Genomic DNA, 23,065 nt, shown 5'->3' on the forward strand with positions numbered 1-23,065 from the left:
AAGGAGGCAAAACCAGAAATTTAAAGAAAAATGTAGCCATCCTGGAGCTGGGGACAAAGTAGCCATTTGGATAACTGACTTATTTCAGTGATCTTAATAAAGTCAGTGGAAAATTAATAAGCATACTGCCCCTTTGAGAAACCCTGCTCACATTACATACTTTCAGTGTGTAGTTGCTAGTTCTTAAGGGCACCATGTTATTACTAAAAAAGGCTTATCAGTTAAAAATTAATGCTCATTCAGAAGCCTATTGCACTAAAACATACTTTAGTAAGTAGGCAACACCCAAACTAATTTTACAAGGTTTTTTTCCCACTCATTCCTACAAAGCTTTCATGAGTTGAAAGAATATTCTGCTCCAGCTATCAAGGTTCCCAGGTGTCAAGGAAAGAACTCAATTGAAAAAACTGAATGTGAACATTTAGATTCAGCACAGCTCAAGTCATAAGTAGTTTGTAAAAGAACAACAACTTATCAGTGAAAACAAAATATTCTTTTTCATCTTCCGAGTTTTGGGAGAAGGTAAAAGGATTTTAAAAAATGAAAAAATCTTCTGGTAGGAAATCTCTTTGAAACTGGTCTTTCTGATGCCTATGTAGTAATCTTATCACTCCAGTATCAAGTATTTTCCACTGAGTAACGTATGGTATGCAGCTACCACCCATAGGCTTTAGTCCACACTGCTTTCTTCTTGAACTCTGCAAGAGATCTTAAGGCCAGAAGTGTAACTGTGAAGACAAAACCAAATTTAACAAATTTCATTAATTTGTGAAGTTCTGACTAGAAAAGATGTGAGTTCTCACTACTGATTTTACTAACACAGTAAGTCAGTTCTCCTTTTACTGACTCTTCATTACTTTTTCACTTAGCCCGACAGTTTCTGATGTTACTTCTGTGTTCACTAGATACTCTAGTCTCTACACCCATCATCTGAAATGTTATGTTCTGCTAAGCTTTTCATCTGCTTTATGGCATATATCCTACTGAAATCACATCAGCTGCAAATTATAGCACCTCTCTGGAGTGGCATGTAGGTCAGCTGACACTGCAGCAGGGTTTAATTCAATGAGTAATGATGCAAGGTGGGATGCACGGGGAAAAGATGGGGAAAAAAGTACAATATTTAAAGTTCTTATGTACTAAAGTTCAATGTACTGATCTATGCTATTCAATTCGAAAAGATGTGTAAAGGCAAAAGTCAGCAATCAAAACAATCACATTCTAGTAATCCAAAAGGAGGCTTAATGTTCTAGTACTTTAAAGAATAAAAACAATGGAAAACCCAAGGGAAATAATGACTCATCTCAGTTAGGACACGCTGAAAATATACTGATCTAATGTGCAGAGAAGATTCTCCAATTATCCTTAGCATCGTTTCCAAAGGATATTACCAGACACAGCAGGGGAGTTCTGAAATTTATCACAGACTGAATAAAGATTACATACCCTCAAAACAAGGCTAATTAACTTAGTAACACAAAGACCTTATAACCTGATTTTGAGAAGCCATGTTTAAGACCAACAATTCAGGCAATTCCCTTTATTATTGGAGAAAACGTACAAGCACATTCACTTAACATATTCGTGGTGTCCTCTTAAAATTACTTCAACGAAGTGTATTGACAACCCTACACCTCTAGGAGAGCAGTGGGATGCATGATAGGGCCAGCAGGCCATTGCTGTAATTCAAAATATGTTTTCCCACCTTTTTTTTCATAAGTCTTCTAGTAACCATCATTGCTCTTTCCTTTTTTTGCCAGACCACTCTATCAGGCTGTCATTGCCTGTCTCCTATCCCTTCTCCACAGTTCAGTCTTCAGTTGCACCTGAATAAACTGTTATGTGATTGCAACTGTAGTACTGAAGTGTTTCCACCTACTATGTTGCATTTTATATTTAAGGATAACTTCAAAAACAGTTGATAGATCTGTAAGTGAATTTCTCCAGTAGGACCAGATGTACCTTTAGGTCATTAGGTACTTCAGTTGTACATCGTAATTGTCTGCAGATGAGAAGCGAATGTAACAACGTGTTACAGACAGGAATGTTACCTTACCTATGAAAGTTTCCTTAAAGACAAAATACTGTTCTCCTATACATGCTAAGAGCATAGATTCATCTCACTCCTTTTAACAACTGGATTTTGAACTGTACTGAGAAATAAGGACCCAATTAAAATATTCTACCTTTCAGCAGGTCCACAGAAGTTTTTGACAATACTTCCTCAGGACTTCCCAGCATATCGATCATCCAGTCAATAAACTAAAAATTGAAATATGAAAAAAAAAATGAATTAGAAGAGCCTCTGTATAGAACACCACAAAATCTTTTCAGTTTGACCAGCAAAACCTGATGGGTGCTAAACCCACAGTTATCTAATCAGGGGCAGTGGTCAATCAAGCTTGGGCCCAGGCTACCCAAATGACCTAGAGTGTCAGTGCAATGTCTGCCACAGCTAAATCTGAAATTCTCTTTGTTCCTCCTCATAACCCCAGCAATAATTCCTTGAAACGAAAAAGGCACAGTATCTCTCTCTACTTGTTCATGCCTTTAACCTAATAATGTGATACTTTGTAAACAGTCTCTAGTCCAAATGTTTTACTGCAAATCCTTCAGAAATCCTACTGTCTCTGTCCCTCTTTTGACCTCTCTCATTTTTCCCTGTTTTTCTGGCAGTGCAGGGTGCCTAGAGGACAAAGTGGTATTTCAAACTTATCAGGATGATTTTTCAGGCACAGTCTCAAATTCTTTCCTAAAGCTTGATTAGACACTTGCATATTAACAGCCCACTCCTACATTCCTCCCATATTCCGAATTCTGACTTCATTTGTAACTCTGAGTACTGGAGTGTGCAAGAGCAGTCCTTTATGGAGTATGGTTTGCACAACCCAGCTAATTATTAATCTACTGGTTCATAGCAGTATTTTCAAGTAAAACAAGATAGCAACCACAAGAAACCTCCCAGTAGGCTTGCCAAATTAGGCACAATTTTCCACACTTCTTGTAACTTATACTTAAAAATAAATGACATGCACTACAAACAGCACAGATGACCTTTGATTGCCCTAAATTACCACTGTGATGAACTGCAGAGTATCTGCCTTTCAAGTGTTCAAAAGACTGGCTTGCTACCGCCAGCTGCCAACTCTCCTCTCCAGCAGTACTCTTAAAAATTTGAATCCCAGTACTGGAAAGTTTTTTGTTCGTTGCAACTCTCATATTTCAATTAAGAAACTACATCCAAACTTTTGAGACAAGTCATATCTGATTGCAAATAAATAACAACAAGATCACAAGTCAGATGCAGCAGATACGGAGGAAATAACTGCTCTATTTTAAAGACTTGATCTGACTTCTAAAACCAGACTGCTTTCTGGCTCTTTCAAAATGCTTACCATGACATGTAATTTTACCTTTGCTGTGTGTTCCTTCCAAGGCTCTTTAGCCAGCAAAAGGGAGATACTCCTTGGAAGAAGTGTGAGAATCTCTTGCATGGCAAGCTTGTCAATGGGGTGATTGCCAATGTGATCCTCAGGTAATTCTGGTAATACTGCTTGGTGCTTCCATGGGGACCAGTCAGCACTGAGGCCAAGCAGTAATGGTGTACCATGGTCAGCCCAGGCCACCACCAAAGCTGCAAAAAGCCACAGGAGGAAATCTACGGACTAAACAGGAAGCAGGCAAAAATACATTTTAGTAAATTAATAACACAGAGGGGAAACACCAAACCAAACCGAACACAAACAAAACAAACCAAAACATAAGCCAAAAATCCAGAGGGTGGCTTGCTCTTCAAAACAATCTTCTGCAAATTCAGCTAACATTTAAAATGCAAGAAGCAAAGAGTTCTTAATATTCTCACACCCTTTGAAACAGCATGAGCTTTGGACATGCCCTGGTTTGGGTTTGGGTAGAGCTGATTTTCTGTCTTGTGATTTTGCTTTCAGCTAAGTCTCTCTTAAGGACAGGATTCTCTTGACAGGACTATGCTCCAAATTAAACTAACATGTCTACAGAAAAAAAAGTAAAACTATGCTTTTCTAAAGTCATCCTTTAGGTTAAGGCTGATCTACACTTCATCTGAAATTAGGAAGCAAACCCCAAGCAGCGCCACAGGCTGGGCACAGAGTGGTTGGAGAGCAGACAGACAGAGAGGGACCTGGGAGTCTGGATCGACAGGAAGCTGAACATGAGCCAGCAGTGTGCCCAGGTGGTCAAGAAGGCCAATGGCATCCTGGCCTGTATCAGGAACAGTGTGGCCAGCAGGTCCAAGGAAGTGATTCTGCCCCTGTACTCAGCACTGGTGAGGCCACACCTCGAGTACTGTGTCCAGTTCTGGGCCCCTCAGTTTAGGAAGGATATCGAGGTCCTGGAGCAGGTCCAAAGGAGGGCAACCAGGCTGGTGAAGGGACTCGAGCACAGATCCTATGAAGTAAGACTGAGGGAGCTGGGGCTGTTCAGCCTGAAGAAGAGGAGGCTCAGGGGAGACCTCATCACTCTCTACAACTCCCTGAAAGGAGGTTGGAGCCAGGTGGGGGTTGGTCTCTTTTCCCAGGCAACTTTCAACAAGACAAGAGGGCACGGTCTTAAGTTGTCCCAGGGGAGGTTTAGGTTGGATTTTAGAAAGAATTTCTTTACCGAGAGGGTGATCAGGCATTGGCATGGGCTGCCCAGGGAAGTAGTGGATTCTCCGTCCCTGGAGATATTTAAAAAAGAGACTGGATGTGGCACTCATTGCCATGGTCTAGTAACTGCAGCGGTAGTGGTTCAAGGGTTGGACTTGATGATCTCTGAGGTCCCTTCCAACCCAGCCAATTCTATGATTCTATGAAAGCAAGCTGACTGTTAAGGGAAATTAGCGATGGCCACATTTGTGGTGCTTCAAATGGTTGGGAAATATTGTAGCAATGTTATGAATGACTTTCTGATCTAAGCAGTAGATTATTTTATGTTCTTAACTAGAAGACTTAAAGAGCTGAACAGATGTAACAATGAACAAGCTCACTAAAACTGCCAAAGCCCTCTGTGCAGCTGCACAGTTTTGACCAGCATGGACAGTTTTACTGGTGATTTCAAGTTTTGCCTTTAACTGTTCTAATAGCTTCAAATGTACTGTAGTTATTTCCTTTAGCTTCTATCATAAGTTAAATGCCATGGTTATTTTAAAGTAAGAGTTTGAAATACAAATACATTCATGAAAATTGAGATATATTTCTTTATGGAGGTAAAAATACAATCTTCTACAATACAAAAAGCCTGATGAATAATACTTATTGCTGAGGAAGTCTGTGAAACATATCAAAACCTCCTTTTTTTTCCTGAAATATACAATTTAGTTTCACAGCATGTACCTCTTTAAGACCAACATGTCCTGAGACTGTTGACTTGTATGCTAAATTTCTGATGTAGCCCATGAGGTCTAGCAGCCAGTCCCTTCTTTTCAGCACTCCTAAAAGAACAAGAACATTGCCTCACATGAGACATCAGGATGCACCATTTTCCATCAAAATGTAAGCACAGGCAATGACTACAATGGCAAAGCACTGACTGTGGAAGAACCACCACCAATACCACTGTGACATTTGATTCAAGGTTTTCATTGACAGAAGGCATGCAGGCACTTAGACATTACAAAATCTGCTTATAATGCAGGCACTGGACACACAGAAAAAGGAAAGCTGTGGCAGAATTATTTCACCTAATGACAGCCTGCAGGTCCTACTAACCCTGTCTGCATATATAACCACTACAGAATTCAAAAGCCTCCCTGAAGTTTTTGCTCCAGCACTGATATCATTGCACATCGGGCAAAAAACGTGGGGAGCCCTGCAAAAATCCTTCTACAGTGCAGAAAGGATCAGTAGGACACAGTCAAATAAAATCAGCCACCAAGTGAAGAATGGAACACATTTCATTGAGTCAGATTCTGCTGCCCAAAAAACATGCCACAAACTATCGTCCTCACCTTTCAGACCATGACACTTCAAGACACTGCCATCTCCTTATAGTCTTTACATGTGCACTCTTTTATGTTGCCTCCCTTCAGTCCAAAGGAGCCTCACCACTTCACTCACTCAAAACATAGCTGGCAGCTAAGTCATCTAGCAATTTAACACTTTGAAGTCATTCTGTGAATACAGGCAGCCAAAGATTCTTCTGCAATGAACTCATTCTTGCTTCCCTCTCTTTTTAGTCCCTCTTGCATCTTCCTGTGTTATTCTACTACTTCCCTTGCATCAGCTTCAGTGCTTTATCAGACCCTTAGCTGAGCTAGTCCAGCTCATTAATCCACCAGCTAACTACATGGTATGCTTATGAAGAGGCAGAAGGGCAATTTGTTTCCTGTGTTAATGCAATGCAAGAATTTCAGCAAAGCAAGATATCTGCTAGGTTCAACCAGCCTCATAGGAAACTTCTCCCTACACACTGTGTCACAGTTAAGTCAGATATTAGATCTGAAGGCTAGCAGAACTGCACTACTACTGGTCTCTGATGTACATTTCTAACACTATCTTACACTGAAAATCCAAAAAGACTAGGAGACATGGATCTAGTCAAAACTCTGGTTTGCAAACCACCTGGCTCAGATAAATGACCTGCAGCTGATCTACAGGAATATAACTAGAGACAAACATTAACCCAGTATTTAATAAAAGCACTGGAAAAGCAGAAAAAAAATCTGAAGATTGAGTGGTCTCTAAAATGAAAAAATCTTGAAACACTTGGGTTAAACCATCTGAAAATTATCTTTAGAGTATCAATGTAGTTTCATTTATTTCTGTTTACTTTCCAGCTGATTCTTCTTTAAGCCTGACTTACCTGTGTTTTCGTGGCTCACAATACGAGTGTGATACAAACCATGCAAAAGCATCCATAAAATACCATCCTTCTGGCCACCTGGTGCAACAGTATCAATCACGGCAGTAAAGTTCAAGAGAGGCAGTCTGCCTTGAGAAATTAAATACACTTTCATGAATGTGACCTTCTCTATATTGTTCTGCAAATGAAATTCAAAATATGTTAAATTAAAATATGCCTTTCTTGTTGGAACAGTAGATGCTACATTCCTACTTACAAAAAAATGAGGTAATTTCTTTGATTATCTAGCAGGCTTATCTTTCTGCAAGACAAATTATGAAACAGAGACTGTAATTTTACATGCAACTCAGTTTTCATACTACTTTTAATTTTACACTCCATTTTAAAGTGAAATGAGACAGCTTGACAGTTCTGGATGCTCAAGTCTTCTTGCAAGACAGATTCACTGCAGTGACAAAAAAGGTTTTCTCAAATGGTGTTTTCTAGTGTAGAAATACGAACTCAAAGATACAAAGAAATGACAGTTCTGCGTCTCTGACCTATTTAAATGCTTGATTGTCTAGTGAATCTTCCAGAACTCAGAACAAGGTTTTATCTTACGGATGCCTGCTTTTAACTGTCAAGTTATAACATCAAGTCCTTCCATACAGGTCAGTTCCTCAGCATTACAGCTGCTAAAAATTTCACTGCCAAGGGATTCAACTCCTGAGCTAGAAGATGAAAGTTTTTCTATTCCACTGTCATCCTTAGTTATCTTGTCCAGCAGGAAACATTTGAGTGGACATGTAAATACAGCACATGAAGTCAAGAATGAAAGGTTGTTCAGTCAAAATCTCTCACATTTTTAACAGAAGAAAGGATCTACATTTAGTCACTGGGATGCATTTACAGTCTGTTTCAAGTAGCTGTTTATGTTAACCAAAGAGATTCTCTTTGCACCAATGGTATTGCATTCAGAAGATCTAACACTACTGTTCTAACAGAGCCCCATCCAAACTTCATCATGTTACTGAAGAGTCTCCACTTCCCAGGTGAAATCAGTAGTACCTCAGTTGCCTTGGTAAAGTTTTGGACATGAGCTCTTATTACATTTGCTTCTCTCTGCTCCCTGATAATTAGAGTCAGAATATTCTTACTTGCATGGCAGAAAAAACAACCATTGTCGCAATGAGCTAAAACACTTCAGTGTTGAGCAAATTGGCAAGGCATGCCTGCTTCACATGATTTAGTGATAAAGGACTAGGAGTAAAACACCATTACCTCTGAGAACTGGACAATGCGCTCAATCTCTGAATCAGACATTTCTGAGATACATTTTGCTGTGTCAATATACATCTCCAGTTTGCCTCTCTGGAAACATAAAAGTAAATGCCTGTTTAGATTAATAAGTACAGATTTCTTCACCTCTAAAATCTGTGAGTCTACAAACTTTGTTAATAATTATGATGAGTATTTTATCCAGTCTATAGTTTAATCTTATTTATTCTATTTTAGAAATTTGCTGGGGACTTCAATTTACTTAATTTTTAAGGAATATCTGTCAGCTTTCAAAGAGTTTGTTTTGTTTTTAATCAAAAAGTGCCCTTCCTTTGAGATCTCCTCTGTAGCTGAACAGTTTCTTTAAACCACTCTGACAAGCCAAATCCTCCAGTGAACAGAAAAAACCTACCATCCTGATTGATTTGCTTGTTTCCATAAGACTCATTTCACTACTAACACTGTATTTTTCCATTTATGAGGGAAAAATGTACATTAAATTAGTTTTGCAACTCAGTCATACTTTAAAGGATATCCAAAACTAACTTAAATAAAAATTATTCAGCAATCTTAACTACTGCCATTAAAAAATGTACATCTACTTCATGTTTCAAATATGATGGATCAGTGCAAAAAGATGGGACTTACCAGAAGTAAAAATACCCAGTGACAGTGCTTATGCACCTCATACTTTCTGCTTACCTGAATCTCATTTGGTAGGAGCTCAAATATTTTCTCCACAGCCTGGCACAGAGAGCTCCAGCAGTATGGGGCAGGGTTGGGGAGTTTCATTGCTTGCATGAGCCCCTGTAAAATACACTGGCAAATTTCTGGGGTTTTTGTGTGGTTCTTCACTTCAAATTGTTGTATCAGAAACACTTTTGTAAAAGACTGTAGTTTGTCTTCTGCAACATGTTTCATCCACAGAGCCAGGGACTTGAAAAGGTATTCCTGAGTTTTCATCTGAAAAGCAAAAATGTTTGCTTAGTTTCAGATTAAAGCTCTTCATTGACCTCCAACTATTGATATAAAGGATGAAATACAAAGTGGCTCAAACACCACTTTAAAATGCACTTGTAGTTAAAATATTTCTCAATTCTTCTTCCCTTTTTTGATGAATTTCTTGAATGTAAGAGTTCAAATATGTCAATATTTTATTTTCCTTAAAAACTGAGGAACTTTCTTCCAATGAACCTTAGGAATCATGCCTCTGTGCTGGCAGAACAATTGTGATTTTCCTACATGTTGCCCACTGCATTCCTACATAAAATACACAGACTGACTAGACAGCCCAGCACAGAAGTATGGTACTCTCTAGTACCATTCATATTGCCAGCAAGTGAGGAAGGAATCTAAAGCATACACACTTTGTGGCTGAGCTCATTTTGTGACCTCAAATCCCAACTGCAGAGAGAAACTGGTATTCAGAAATAAAATCTCTCTTTTTCTGGTAGCTTACTAATTCTCTATCTTAAAATTCCCCCCAAAGATTTCCATGTCTGTAAAATAAAATTTATGAAACAAAAATACCCCTTGAACTGGAAATGATCACAGAAATCCACAATGGATTTTCTCAGAACTGTCATGAACCCATTCCTTAACTTGTATAAACTCACAGAACTGCACAGTGGCATTCAGGGCATTTTACATACTGTATCAAGGAGTTCATGTTATACGTCTGTAACAAAGAACTGCACTGTAGTGGAGTATAAACTCAAATTTGACTATACTATAGGTTAGCCTATGTGTACAGAATCAAGGTAAGGTTTCAAGAAGCAACACGTTTCACTAGATCAAGAAAATTGTTGGAAGAAGCAGGCAAGCTCTTAGATAGCCAGGCTGCATTTATTTACTAAGACTATCAGCTGGTGAAAGAAAAGATTTTTCTTTCTCCCTACACTCCATGAATTCTTACATCTCTTGATTTTTAGAGCTATAGCATGAAGAGAGAGGAAAAAGGTCTTAAGCAATCTAAGTGAAATCAATGAAGCAAATCTTAAGTCTACCTTGAATTTCAAGGACCCAGAATAGCCTTTCTCTCACTAGAAATATTTGATAAACAATATATCTGCATAATTCTGAATTTAGCAATCCTCTTCTGGTAAGACAACCTAAACATCATCACTGGTGAACCTTATAGGAAAGAGGTGCTGAGGCCCCTCATATTTTCTGGAATACATACACTGAGACTGTAGACAAGGGGAGGTGTGACCCACATCCCCAAAAGCATTGCTGCATTTTGAGATGACTGGGCCTGTGTCACAGCCACTTGAAGGCAGAGATATTTTACCTCATCACCTAAAGAAGAAAAAAAAACCAAACAAACAGAAATTATGAAGAAATTATTTTGACATTAAATTTGTCCTCAACACATAAAATAAAGGGAGGGCTATTGTCCTACTAGAGCACTACATTAATATTTGCTTTTCTGGAGATGCTAATTAAAACTTTTAACACATACATGTTAGAAGTATGTTGTCTTCATGCACTTGCAGCAAGAAATCTCTGGATTTGTCCACATTCATTTCAGTTCACACAAGGTTAAAAAATGAGGGAACAGTAAGTAAGAATTATGAAACTCCTTGCCAAATAAAGAAAAGATTTAATCAATATTTATTCATATGTTTCTACTCTTCCAGGTACACCATGCTCACGTTCCACATCACAGAACCACTGCTACTGCTGTGGGTGCTTGATAGCAGCAATCTCCAGGTTAACTAGTGGGAAGAGCTTATGGTGCCTAAAGGTTACTATGGTTATGGAATCCTTATTGGTTTCTCTTTAAAGTCCCCTTAATGACAGGCTGTTTCTTAAGCCTGTTTCTTTATAGAATTACTAGTCATAAATATGCTGAAGAGATACTTTAAGCAACAGCATGGCTTCCACATGGTTCACGATTACTACAGCAACGTAAGGACAAACAATTTAAGTATTACACTAGCATTTGACCCATATCTTTCTGTAATGAAAACAGAAATCTACATAGTATGACTTTAATAGTTCACCAACATCAGTGCATGAGCAAAGCAAAGACTTAAGAATCTAGCATCAGGATCTTTGAAGTAAAATACATGATAAGTCATTTGCAGAACTCTGAGGCCGTGATATTGTAAAAGAATACTTTGGTAATCAGTTAAAAGTTCTGTCTTACTAGCATGAACTGCTAAAACAGATTATGATTTGCCTATGACTGCTTACTTTAGGACACTAGTGAATAGTAAGGAGGTACAACACTTTAATCAGGTTATATGGTTTCTTCTCAGCAATAACTGCAATAAATTTCCTAAGATAGGCAAGCAATTTGTTGTTTTAAATATGTTTACTGATGAACAAATCTTCAAGTAGAGTTTGTCGGACATTTAAGGTTTACAAAAAGTAATGAATTCTCAGACATGAATGATGGTGACCTAGAGAATCCATGAGAATTGAACATACAGCCTAATGTTCAATAAAATTTTCATGATAGAGCTGTTCCAGAAAGTGTTAGAGTGGCACATTTCTAGGTGGACTGTTAGGTCCTGTTCTGCTAGCACAACTTAAGTATTGCTCACGAGCACCCAGCAAGACCTATTTCTGCATGTATATAGAGAAGGGAGTGCAACTTCCACAACCCTACAGAGGGACAGTCAAGAGAAATTATGTATAAAAGTGTAGACTGTACAATGCTGTCTGAAGTCAATAAAAACACAGCCACAAAACCAATTTACTGTTTCCATTGGAATTCCCCCGATTCACAAAACTAAGACTCTTAAATGAAAAACAGGAATTAAAAAACCCCCATACATTTAACAAGTTTCAGCTATTCATAAGGTTGCACACAAATTTGCATCAGCATGGACCACAGAGATTAACAGGAAATTCTTTGATTCTTACAAAAACCTTTATAATCAATTGCAAGAATATAAAATAAAACAGAAGATGCAGCTCAAGTATATGCTAATATTTTTATATACAGACAAATCTTTCTGCATCTAGCAAGTAGTTGTTCCTCACAGGACAGGTAAGTGATTTCTAGTGCTCTTGCAAGCACTCTGTAGAAACAAAATAAACACCAGAAATAAAAAAGAACAACCTTCCATATTCTGGACTCTAAAGCACATCAACAAGTCCAACAACAGTACTTGCTCAACTAAGTTGTAAAAGAATCTGCAAGGTACATAAATCAAGAGAAACACAACTCAGTGGAATTGAAGATGGGAACACAAAACTTTACACAGCAGTTTGCTGGATTTTTTAAAGGAAATGAGTTTGAAACTGAAGATACTGATATGAACAACAGTAGACATGGATGGGTATCTTGTATAAAAAATTTTACACAAGCTGTCCAACACAATACTTCAGGATCAAAGCTACATGGCACCATTAGAAGAAATGTTCTTAGAAGCACTGACAAAACCAGGATCACGATGGAAAAAGGTATATGATTTTCTCTACCACTCAATGTGACTTAGTAGGAAGTGTATTTCAGACAAGTGATAGCTAAACAAACTACAGCACTTTAAACTAGTGATAAAGCTGCCTGCAGCCTTTCATGCAGGCATTGAAACAGCATTTAGTGGGTACTGAAAATAAGATACAATTAGTTGAGTTTCATGATGGGCTCTTCTTACTGTGATGAGCTCAAAGGAAAAATTCAGTTCAATTTCACCTGAGTTTTAAGGAACTTCCAACACTGGTCCTCACTTCTCAGTTCTGATTTTATCTAGTCTTTTCTTGAGTTAAAACTAACTGTGTCCATGAGGAAACCACAAACACATGCCTGAAAACACTAAAGGCTGGTCTTGAAAGCACAGTAAACACTTCAACTCCTGCAAGAACTTCATGGCCTGAAGTGGGCTCTGAAGTTTGTGAAAGCCCTTCCAGTAAAGAATTCCTGTGCAAGTCCAAAAGACTTAATAGAAAAATATTAATCTTACCAAAGTTTAGCCTCATCAAAGGAGCTAGAATAGATGCCCAGTTTACAGGTGGATACTGATGGCTTTCTCCAACTAATGCAATGGGTGCCATCACTACTTTCACCAGCTCAGCCTCGACAGATTCTGGGCCTACAACAGAAGATTCAATCAGTGTCTCATTTTAGATACACACATTTGGCTAAACAGCCCAGGAAAGAAATGTGAACACTGTAAGGAAGACCAACCAGTAGTGAAGAACTGAAAAGCATTATAAAATTACTATTATTTACTTCTGTATCTGAGAATTATCTATCACTTTGTATTTATAAAATTCATGTCCTATCAAATAAGGCTTTTTTCTATTGATAAATAAAAAATTTCTTGAACCAATTTATGAGTTAATTACTGATATTCCTTATATAGTCATGTACTATTTTTTCATTTGTTATGACAGAACAGTTTTGTCACACCGCTGTCCTTACACACCCTTGTAAGGTGTGTAAGTGTAGGCCACAAAAATAACCAGACAGATCATAGAATCATAGATGGTAACCTTTGTGGCATACGGTATTACCCAAATACCGGGAGTTAACTCACTCAGACTCTTCCTGGAGAGTAACTGAAAGCAAACCCTGATTCATAAGACAGCAGTGAGATCACTTAGCTCCACACATGAATAAACTCCTCTGCTTTATCTCTCTTAAGACTGTACTCCAAGACAACTCTCTTTTATTAGCATTCTTTATGCAAGAGCACACTTCCTTCAGGCTCCTTTGCATTTATCACACATTGCAGTGAGCCATTTGAATACCTCTCTGTTACAGAAAATCTTGACATAAGATCACTGAAATAAGGGACAGCAGAAAGTCTACCTGATGATGGAATATTTCTGAGGATACGTGGTTAGCATGTATCACTAAAAGTGATTTGACTTTCATTCCCACATGGAAGATACATCACCTGACAGGCACAGTGGGAAGAAGGTTTAAAAAGTCATAAAAATTAACTGGAGGTAACTAAAAGCCTAACTACACAATTTTATCTTTTCATGATTAATCTGTAAACAAAAATTGAATAAATTTCCCAGATTAGTCAAAAGTTCAATTTACTATTTACAAGAGTTCTCTTGGCAAATAAAAATGGGTTATCAGGATCCCCTTTAATAGTCATAACAATTTCCCAGAGCGATCCCTTCTTACCTTTCTTTCCACTTTCAATGGCAAAGTCGATAGCTGCTCTGATAAAGCTGGTTTTAGGCAAGTAGCTAAAATCTGGAGGAACTGTGAAGACAACAAGATTTATATACTAAAACATATCAGCAGAAATTATACCATTATTGTAACTTCTGTGTGGTTTTTAACCAGCAATAATAAAGCATCTTACCGGATGACCTATTCTGAGTAGAAGAAGAACAGGACATATGAAGGCACCCCAGAAGTCCTGCTGCATTTGTCTGAAGGCCAATCTGCCCTGAAAAACTGATGAGCTGTTGAGACAGTAAGCCACCATTTAGATTGACTTCCATATGTTGCCTCATCCAGGCTAGACCCAGACATTATGCAGTTTCTTTAAAAAGATTTGGTCTGTGCGTGCCAAGAGGCAGAGTAGCCTAGTGCAACATCCAAAGCAGGAAACAGAGGCTTCTTACCTGTGTAATAGTTCTGATGACTTCATTCAGCTTACTTTGAAACTGGGAGGACTGAATGCTTTCAGATTTCAGCTGCCAGAGAAAAAGAGAAAACACTTAATGTGATTTTTTTTTAACGGAGAAAAAAACAAACAACAAAACTGAGAGAAAGTGCTGAGAAGACAGATTGTATTTGCATGCATGTCTTTTTGTTGTCTACATGGCTGTAAATTTTTCCCCAGTAGCACTGCCCATGGGACACCTAATGTAAAAATGATACAGACCCCATTTTACACCTTGTACTTCTATCCCACTTGGTTCATAACCAACATGACTCACAATTGATTCAATGGGATGCCCTGGTATATAACCACTGCCATAAGGATACGGTGGAAGTAATTCCATCTTGCTAGAAAGATGAAAGTACCATTTGTTGTGTGTGTTCTCACCTGTATCATAACTTCTTCAGAGCCCACCAATGCAACCAGCCCATTGACAGCAGCCAGACGCTGCATTGTTGGAGAACCCTGGAAGAAGAATTCAGGATCAACAGGTTCATGTGGTCACACTGCACTACTGTAGGACAAAACACTTGTGTCTTCCAACTTAAAACCCATAACTACTACCATTTTCACAACTCTCATCTCAACAACCTTTTCAAGTCAGCCTTCAGCATGCTGTATAATTATTCATCCCTCCCTTGGTGAAAGAAGGCTTTATATGGAGCTCCACAGACCAAAATCATCATGCATTTCTCCCTAATAAATTACTTTCTCCTAGCACAGCCTGTATTCCACAAAATATGTCAACACAATTCACTCCAAAACACCGTTTCTTTATAGTAATTGAATCTTTAGCTTCAAATTTAATCTGTAAATCTAGAATTTTATTTCAAATAGTGCATTTTTGGTACAGGGAGATAAATGAAAATTAAACAGCTGAGTCACTATAATCACCATTCTGTTAGTCTAATTTTGATACACAGCACCTCATTTCAAAAGACATTTTAATTTAATAATCTAGTTTTTATCCTTGGATAGTATGTAGTAGTGAACTTGGATACCACATAAGCAAAGATGTTCAAATTGAGATCTAATTGAGATGATTATTTCACATAAATCATTCAAGCAGAGAAGAATTTTTTTCCCTTTAGGAAACAGCCCCCAAATAGATTTTTACTTCTAAATATCAAATCAATAGTCCTAGCAATATTCCTGCATAAGCAAGCAAAATTATGTCCCTACTGTTCATTTAAAACCACCTCCACCACAAGAAACAGGACATGAATTCAGACTCCTTTACCTCTGCAAGCACAACTTTTATCCAGGCAGTCATTAGTCTGTGACTCAGATCTTCTGCTCTCCCATGACCACAAACTGACAATCCATGTACTATTGCACCTAGAGCTAAGGCAAAACTATGGGTCTGTAAGGTGGAAAAGACACATTAAAACCAGATATTCCAAAGGATTCTGTATTCTTTTTAATACTTATTATTTCCCAATAATTAAAAGTAATGTTTTTGTCTAAAATACTGAATGCTTTCTTATTTAATATGTTTTCTCATACCAAGTAACATGATTTTCTGGTATTAAATATTGATCTTTGGAACATAGGTTGCTCTGGAGCCTTTATTTTAGAGCAGACTTTTTAGGGCAAAAAGCTGAGGCAAAGGTAGTTTGTTTTGACTGCTTTCCAGGCTTTGAGTCTAAATGGATGACTTTTTTCTTTACTCCCCTGTTTCTTCTCGTAAACATTTAATAAAAGAAGAGCATGTAATTAAAAATGGAGATTATTTTTGGCACTTTGAGAGGGTAACATTAGGACACTAGGGCTAAAGCAGCCACCTGGAGGAGCTGGAGCTGTCATTACCATGCACTGTTTGGAAGCTAAGGGGAAGATAAAATCCAGACAAATGCTAGTGGATGCATTTGTCTATCAAGAAAAGTAATCTAAAGAACATGTTATAAATGACAAATTTCAGAATGCAGCGATTAAAGAAATGGAAAACTCAAAAGTAACAACTTCCTGTCTAAATGCAATCAAACAAATAAAACTTGTCTTCATTTCACTATCTGGTAATTGCTATACATCTGTAGACAATACATGAATGGATCAACTGGTATTCTTGGCAGCTTTACAGTGTGCTCAACACAATGTTAGCTAATGCTGAAAGTACATCAGTATAATTTTCTTGAAGTTACAGACTGGGTAAAGCACAGTACTAAATAGATACGAGAAAAACAGAACAGAAGCAAAGCCAAACACTGAATAATGACCTGCTGATTATTTTCCACTAAGGTCCGTAACTTGTTCATGGCCTCCTCAGCCTCAGCTGCTTCTATGATTCCAACACTGAAAGCAGAGACACAGGAGCAGGCCACAGAATAGGCAAGAACCTGAAAAAACACAATTAATTCTTTTTATGAGTGTCCCCTCAAATTTAATGTAGCAATATGCCAGCATGATAAAAAACCCACAACATTTTCAACTTATGCTTTCAGCTGTTTATTCCCCTTTCCGAAAGATTCTTTATTGATGCTAACATTAATAAACACAAGTAAAGCTTAGAAGTACTTCTGATTTTATGTAGGTCAAACTCCTGATCTTCCACACAAATTTACTTATCCTTCTCAGCACAAGTACCTGATCATTATTTATGTGGGCACAGACAGCATGCTGTGATCCCATCAGAGCTACAAGCATGAGGCCAGAGGAGGAGCATGCATTGTAACACAATGCATGACACTAGCCTCATGTCCTTGCAGAAGGATTCACAAGCAACACTGCTTTAGTGTTCTTCAATCTTAGACATGGAGAATAAGGAAATGAAGCTTGAACTTTCAACAAGACAACTGTGCCAACCTCCCTTGTTTAACCTCCTTTGCACCAAAGCTTAGCAACCGAGCATCACACAGCTACAGGCGAAGTAAAAAGCAACACTGCCTACTGGGCAAGATTAACAACAATTTGACTTTGAGCAAGTAATACTCAGATTGTACCTCCTGCTGCAGCAGGACAAGTTACCTTTGAATGCCAAATGTCAAACAGCTCTGAAACTCGTGCACTTCATGAATATAGTAGTGTGCATCCTAGAGTGCTGGCCAAATTCTGCTCAAGTAATTATCTGCACAAGTCCTTATGGAGTTTTTAATTGAGAAAGACAGGTTTTGATTCTCATCCCAAATGATCTCATGATGTTAAACAGCCACAGTTTTCCATCTCAGAAGTTGCTATATGACCCCCAGTTTAAGTTTAGTAAAGCACTTTGACATCTCCAGAGAGAGATAATTATGTCATTATAATGCATGAATCCTAAACTGCAAAAGGCTAATTCCCAACACATTTGAACTGCCAAAAATTTAAACTCTATGAAAGACAACCTTACATAAAGCAATACAATGAGGGAAAAGGGAATAATACTTACTACCAGTCTCTGTTAACCCCTAGTCCTGGTTTGGGCCAGGATAAAGGTGATTTCTGTCTTGTACTTTTGCTTCCAGCTAAGTCTCTTGTAATAGTTGCACTTGCTGAAATTAACAGCAAGTTTCTCAGACAGTGTCTGCTTCTAGGATTGATAACACTCGATGTTTATAGTTACAGCCAGAGACTGGTGTGCAGAGCCAAGGACACTGCTCAGCTCTGAGGGACATTTTACCCTACAGAAGGAGAAAGGGGTCCCACATGCAGCCCTCCTTTGGGGAGGAACAGACAAGATAGATGCCAGAACTGACCAAACAGAGTATTCCATCCCATACACGTCATACTCAGTATAAATGTGAGGGATCACAAGGGTCAAACCCCTTCCTGCCCTTCCTGCTTTCTCTTCTTCATGTGTTCCCTGTTTGCTTCGCCATCCTGGGAGGATTCTGTCCATTCATCTGCCTGTGGTCCCGAATCCCTGCTAGTGCCTCTAGGCACTGCTGCTGACTCCAGGAGTCCAGCCTGGACTTTCCCAGGGCTGCCCTGAAGCCTTGGTGGTGGCGTGAGAGTTATTGGGGAAAAGGGGGGAGGAACACAGTATCAATTTTCCTGCATATTTGTATATATTTAGTAATTTTTCCCATTTATCATTACTGTTTCATTAAAGCTGTGTAGTTTAGTAGCTTAGTTTCCATAAGTCTCTCTCCCTTATTCTCTCTCCTTTCTTTATCAGGGAGGAGAGGGGGATTAATAGAGAGCATCTGGCATTTGGTTTAATTGCCAGGCCAGTGCTAAACCATGACACCCATTTAGAAGGAACAGAGGATTACTGCAACTCAGCTGTTGAGCTGATGCAGGCTTACAGCTGTCAGGTAAAGGGTTGATTTTTTTTTGGGGTGCAAAACACCTGCTTATTCCAATTTTTGTTTTCTGTTGTAAACTCCTCCACTTTCATGTTTTCCTTAATTTTTACCTCAGCAAGGTTAAAGACTTCCTGTACAGACATCAAACCTTACAGGACACACACTGGCAAAATAAACACATGAACAGCGCTCTGCTAAGCTTGAGCAAGTTATAAACACAGTTGTAAAGAGAAAAGCAAACAGGGCCACAGCAGCATTCACAAGTTCAAGATTCACATTAGCTAGTTACAGCAGTGTTCAAAGAAGGACCCAGAAGACATACTGAAGGAAGAAGTGTTAGCATCAAGGTTCTGTAGAACATCAGATGAGGAGTAAACTCTGTATGAGAGATTCATACCCATAGTTACACAGGACCCAGCTTTCACTAATTTAATTTGAGGTTAAGGAAGTAAAGAAGCACCTTAAAAAATGGCACCTATTAACTTTTTTTAGGCAGCTTCTTAACGTTTGTGCAGCATTACAAGTTATTTTATTACTACTATTACTGTTTGCATGGGTACAAATGAAACCATATGCTGTGAAAGAAATATAAGACACCAAGAGTTCCAGTAATGCAGATATAAAAAGCTTCCATAAAAAGTCTACAGTTACTAAAAAGGAAGGCAATAAAATAAAATAAAAGGACGATTTAAAACTTGCAATAAAATAGGTCATACCTCCTGGACCCATCTGCTTTGGTTCTCACTGGTATCCAGAAATTTGCAGAGTTTTCTCAATGAAGCGGAAACATGCACTCGTGATTCTGTTTGGCTACTGTAACTCATAAGTGCAAGAACAAGTCCTAGTCCCAAAATACATCCAGTGCTTAAAGAGAAGAGAAAACGGATTTAATACACGTTAGCTGCTCTGAGCTCTCTTTTCACCTCAACATTGGTTGCTGAGCAAAAACACCTCTTGAACTCGCCTACTAACTAGCCCTGTGGATAATTACTTACCACAGTCAATTTTACAAATTATTTTTACTTCACATGTAGGTGGTGCTTTATGGGAAACACAGAATAAAAGAAGAGCAGAAGAAAATACTCGTTTAAAATAGTAAGTCCTACGCATACAGCCTCATTATTCCTTTTGCCCTGAAGAACCAATAACCCCATTAAAAAGCAAATCCTCTAGTATGAAGGAAGTGCGAATCCAAGATGTGACTGATTTATACTGCTACCCCAAACTCTGGTATCACAGCTAAACATACAAACTGCAAGTTTGCTGGCTGTATTTCAGTCTGTTGCTCTCCTACAAGAGATGTTCCAGTTTGCAAAGATAATGAAATCAATTACTGAGCTGGAGAGGGGCTATGGCAGCTCTATGGATTAAGGTATTCACCTGCATTTCAGAAAATGAATGTCAGATATACATTCTAGCCCATGTGCAGTGAAATACACTTAAGTAACAGTTTGATGCTGAGGATACTTAAAATTGCAACTCAAAGAATATAGCCTCAAAGTACAAAATTTAATAGGGCAGCTGGCACAAACAGCTTCATGGTCTATCTCCTAATATCAGGAGTAACTGCAAAGCTTCTAAAACTCTGCAATCTATGGAACGGTTTCAGTTATGAGCTGAAGAAGCATCATACGAACATGCTTCGTCATCTGAAATGTTTTTCCCCCTTTAAAAATTATGAGTTTCAGTTTTGGTGGGTTTTTTTGTCCCTGTGTGGTTGCAGCAGATAAAAGCATATTTATTGATTACCATTTCTCTTACAGTGTTATTTTCTGAGAGGAAACTTTAGAGTATTTTACTCGGCTTACACAGAGATTCTAACAGAAGCTAAGTGGACTCTCACCGAGCTAAAGGACTGTCTCAGGGAAAAATTCTTAATATTTATTGAAAACAATCCTTGTTCATTCCTCTTATACCATTTCCCCTTCCCCAATTTTCATAAAAAGAGGATTTTCCTAATTAAATGAAGAAAATTACATATAAACCCAACATTCCTATCACGGCTGGCATCATCAGTGAAGCACTGTGTGAGTTCCAGTTTGCACAGCACAGGCACCTTCTTAACTAGATGGGTTAGAAAAATAAAACAAAATGAAAATCCAGCAAAACATCTCTCTTTCCTGACACCATACTTGAGAGTGTGAGATGCCTCACCTAATGACCCTGAAGAATTCTGCTACTGAGCAGAGAGGCCCCTTTTGTAAGACAATCAGGAGGCTTTGCAGGGAGACAGGTGGGGAGCAGACCCCTGCCAGTCAGCTGTAACCCCCTGGCAGCCACAGGAGTGTCTATGCATGATTACCACTGGCTGTCAGAGAAAAGGGAACTCCATCTACACATAATATACCTACTCTCAAAAAACTTGCAACTTATTTTAACGGAAAAATAATTGCCATTTTAGCACAGGTGAAACACTGATGAGAAGGTGAGTGCAGCATTTATGTGCCACAGATGGCCATGCCTATCATACTGGATGAAACAGTAGAGAGGCCCTGGAATAGAAGTTTTAAAAGGGTAAAAATTACAAACTTGGTAAAGTCTGCAGCATTTGCAGCTTTAAATTACTTCTTTGTTCAGAGTGCTCACATTAGACATCAACTTACCATTAGATTTTCAACTCAGAATAAAACTACCCAGCCTTCAATCTTCCCTCTCCTTCCTATCTGAGTTTCACATCTTCCTGGCAGCCTCTCACTACCAGAAAAGTCTAGTTTGGCTTTTCTGAGTAGCATTTATCTCCAGCTAACAGGCTACATAAACAAGAAGCAACAGGCATAACAAAGTGATGGAGCTGATACAGACCCTGTGCACCATGACTCTCACCCTCTGCCTCACAATGATCAACCAAATCCTGATTGATCTATACGAGTTCACAGCCCAGAGGTGTGCAACTGTGACCCCTTACACCTTTTTGGAAGGTCCAGTGGAGAGGTGAGGGCTGAGGCAAACAGGATTTATTTCTGTGTTTCCTTTGATCAGGGAAGAACTGGGCAGAATTATGTTCAAAATAAAGCAAAATTCTATGCACTCACACTGAGGCACTCTAATATACTGCAGTTCCTTCCCTGATTTAAAAGAGAAATTACTGCTGTGGAACTCACACACTAGTATGTTATGTTAGTTGCTCAATAGCAACTGACACATGGTTTATTGTTTGACTATTCTATGTTTGGCAATGCTACTAATTGTGCAATACCTTTCAATAACTTTGTGCTCCACAGCTGGGCTGCTCCTTTCTTTGAGACACTTAAGGGCCAACTCCAGTTGGTTAAATATAATATATTTGCTTTACTCAGTATTCAACAGGCCATCCACAGCTGTTAAATTTACAGCCTGGCTCTCTCAGATAAATAACCCATGTGAGGCACCTGTTCTCAGAGCTCACATTGTATTAAACAGACATGGATATTCTGGTAACAGGCTCTGGGCTGTTTCATTTAGCTTTCATTTAACACTCTGGCAACTACCCAAGAGCACCAAGGGAGGATCTCCAAAACATCTTTCATTAATGAACACACGCAGCTAAGACAAGCAAACCTATTCCTAGAATTGCTATCTTCCACCTGCACATCTGTAAGACTGTGTGGTTCTCTGTACACTTCCAAGATGGGTTGGCAGGGATTAGGATTGGCCATTCCTCCTTTTCACCTCACACTAGGGACTGTGTGAAAAAACTGTGTGCTCGATATATGCACCTATGCATGTACTTATGCATGCTCATGTATAAAGTATTACTAAATATATTTACTTATGGACACACTCACTTAGAAGAGACAGTACACAGAGAAATAAACCGCAGAATCATTGGAAATTCAAAAGCACCAACTCGCAGTCCTGCCACTGGCAACAGACAGACTGGGACTTGAGGGGCTAAGCATAAGCTCTTTGTGGACAGCTCTGGGCACTAGTGGGCAGCACTAGTGAGCTGGCAACATACATGCACCCAGGCAGTGGTGAGGGCCAGCAGTGCAAGGGCAGCATGAGCAAGACAAAGACATCAGAGCCAGGAGAAGGTCACCCCTTTACCGTGTGCTGATGAACACACCTGGTATACTGCCATAGTTGCAGGAAAAGCACCAACAAAACTGGAACAACTTAATGGGAGGCTATCGAGGCAACAAGGTGGAAGCCCTCAGTTCAGGGCAGAGGCTGTGGGACTGCAGCTGATTCACCTGCAGAAAG

The 23,065-nt window shown here is 38.8% G+C and overlaps 1 protein-coding gene across 2 annotated transcripts in view; it reads right to left on the minus strand.

Annotated features, from left to right (window-relative positions):
• FOCAD (focadhesin) overlaps positions 1-23,065 on the minus strand; it is a 98,845-nt gene continuing 75,780 nt past the window's right edge. For both annotated transcript variants that reach the window (XM_030467661.1, XM_030467660.1), the window contains exons 29-44: positions 19,600-19,747; positions 16,877-16,996; positions 15,901-16,023; positions 15,048-15,125; positions 14,620-14,691; positions 14,355-14,457; positions 14,171-14,251; positions 12,993-13,121; positions 10,259-10,374; positions 8,779-9,039; positions 8,080-8,169; positions 6,820-6,997; positions 5,352-5,449; positions 3,414-3,665; positions 2,187-2,262; positions 1-728 (exon numbers count right to left, since the gene is read on the minus strand). In XM_030467661.1, the coding sequence (XP_030323521.1) occupies positions 655-728; positions 2,187-2,262; positions 3,414-3,665; positions 5,352-5,449; positions 6,820-6,997; positions 8,080-8,169; positions 8,779-9,039; positions 10,259-10,374; positions 12,993-13,121; positions 14,171-14,251; positions 14,355-14,457; positions 14,620-14,691; positions 15,048-15,125; positions 15,901-16,023; positions 16,877-16,996; positions 19,600-19,747 (1,999 nt within the window). In that variant the 3' untranslated portion in view covers positions 1-654. The remainder of the gene's footprint in view (positions 729-2,186; positions 2,263-3,413; positions 3,666-5,351; positions 5,450-6,819; positions 6,998-8,079; positions 8,170-8,778; positions 9,040-10,258; positions 10,375-12,992; positions 13,122-14,170; positions 14,252-14,354; positions 14,458-14,619; positions 14,692-15,047; positions 15,126-15,900; positions 16,024-16,876; positions 16,997-19,599; positions 19,748-23,065) is intronic.

This window comes from Calypte anna, chromosome Z (assembly GCF_003957555.1).
Source record: "Calypte anna isolate BGI_N300 chromosome Z, bCalAnn1_v1.p, whole genome shotgun sequence".
In the NCBI taxonomy this organism is placed as follows: domain Eukaryota; kingdom Metazoa; phylum Chordata; class Aves; order Apodiformes; family Trochilidae; genus Calypte; species Calypte anna.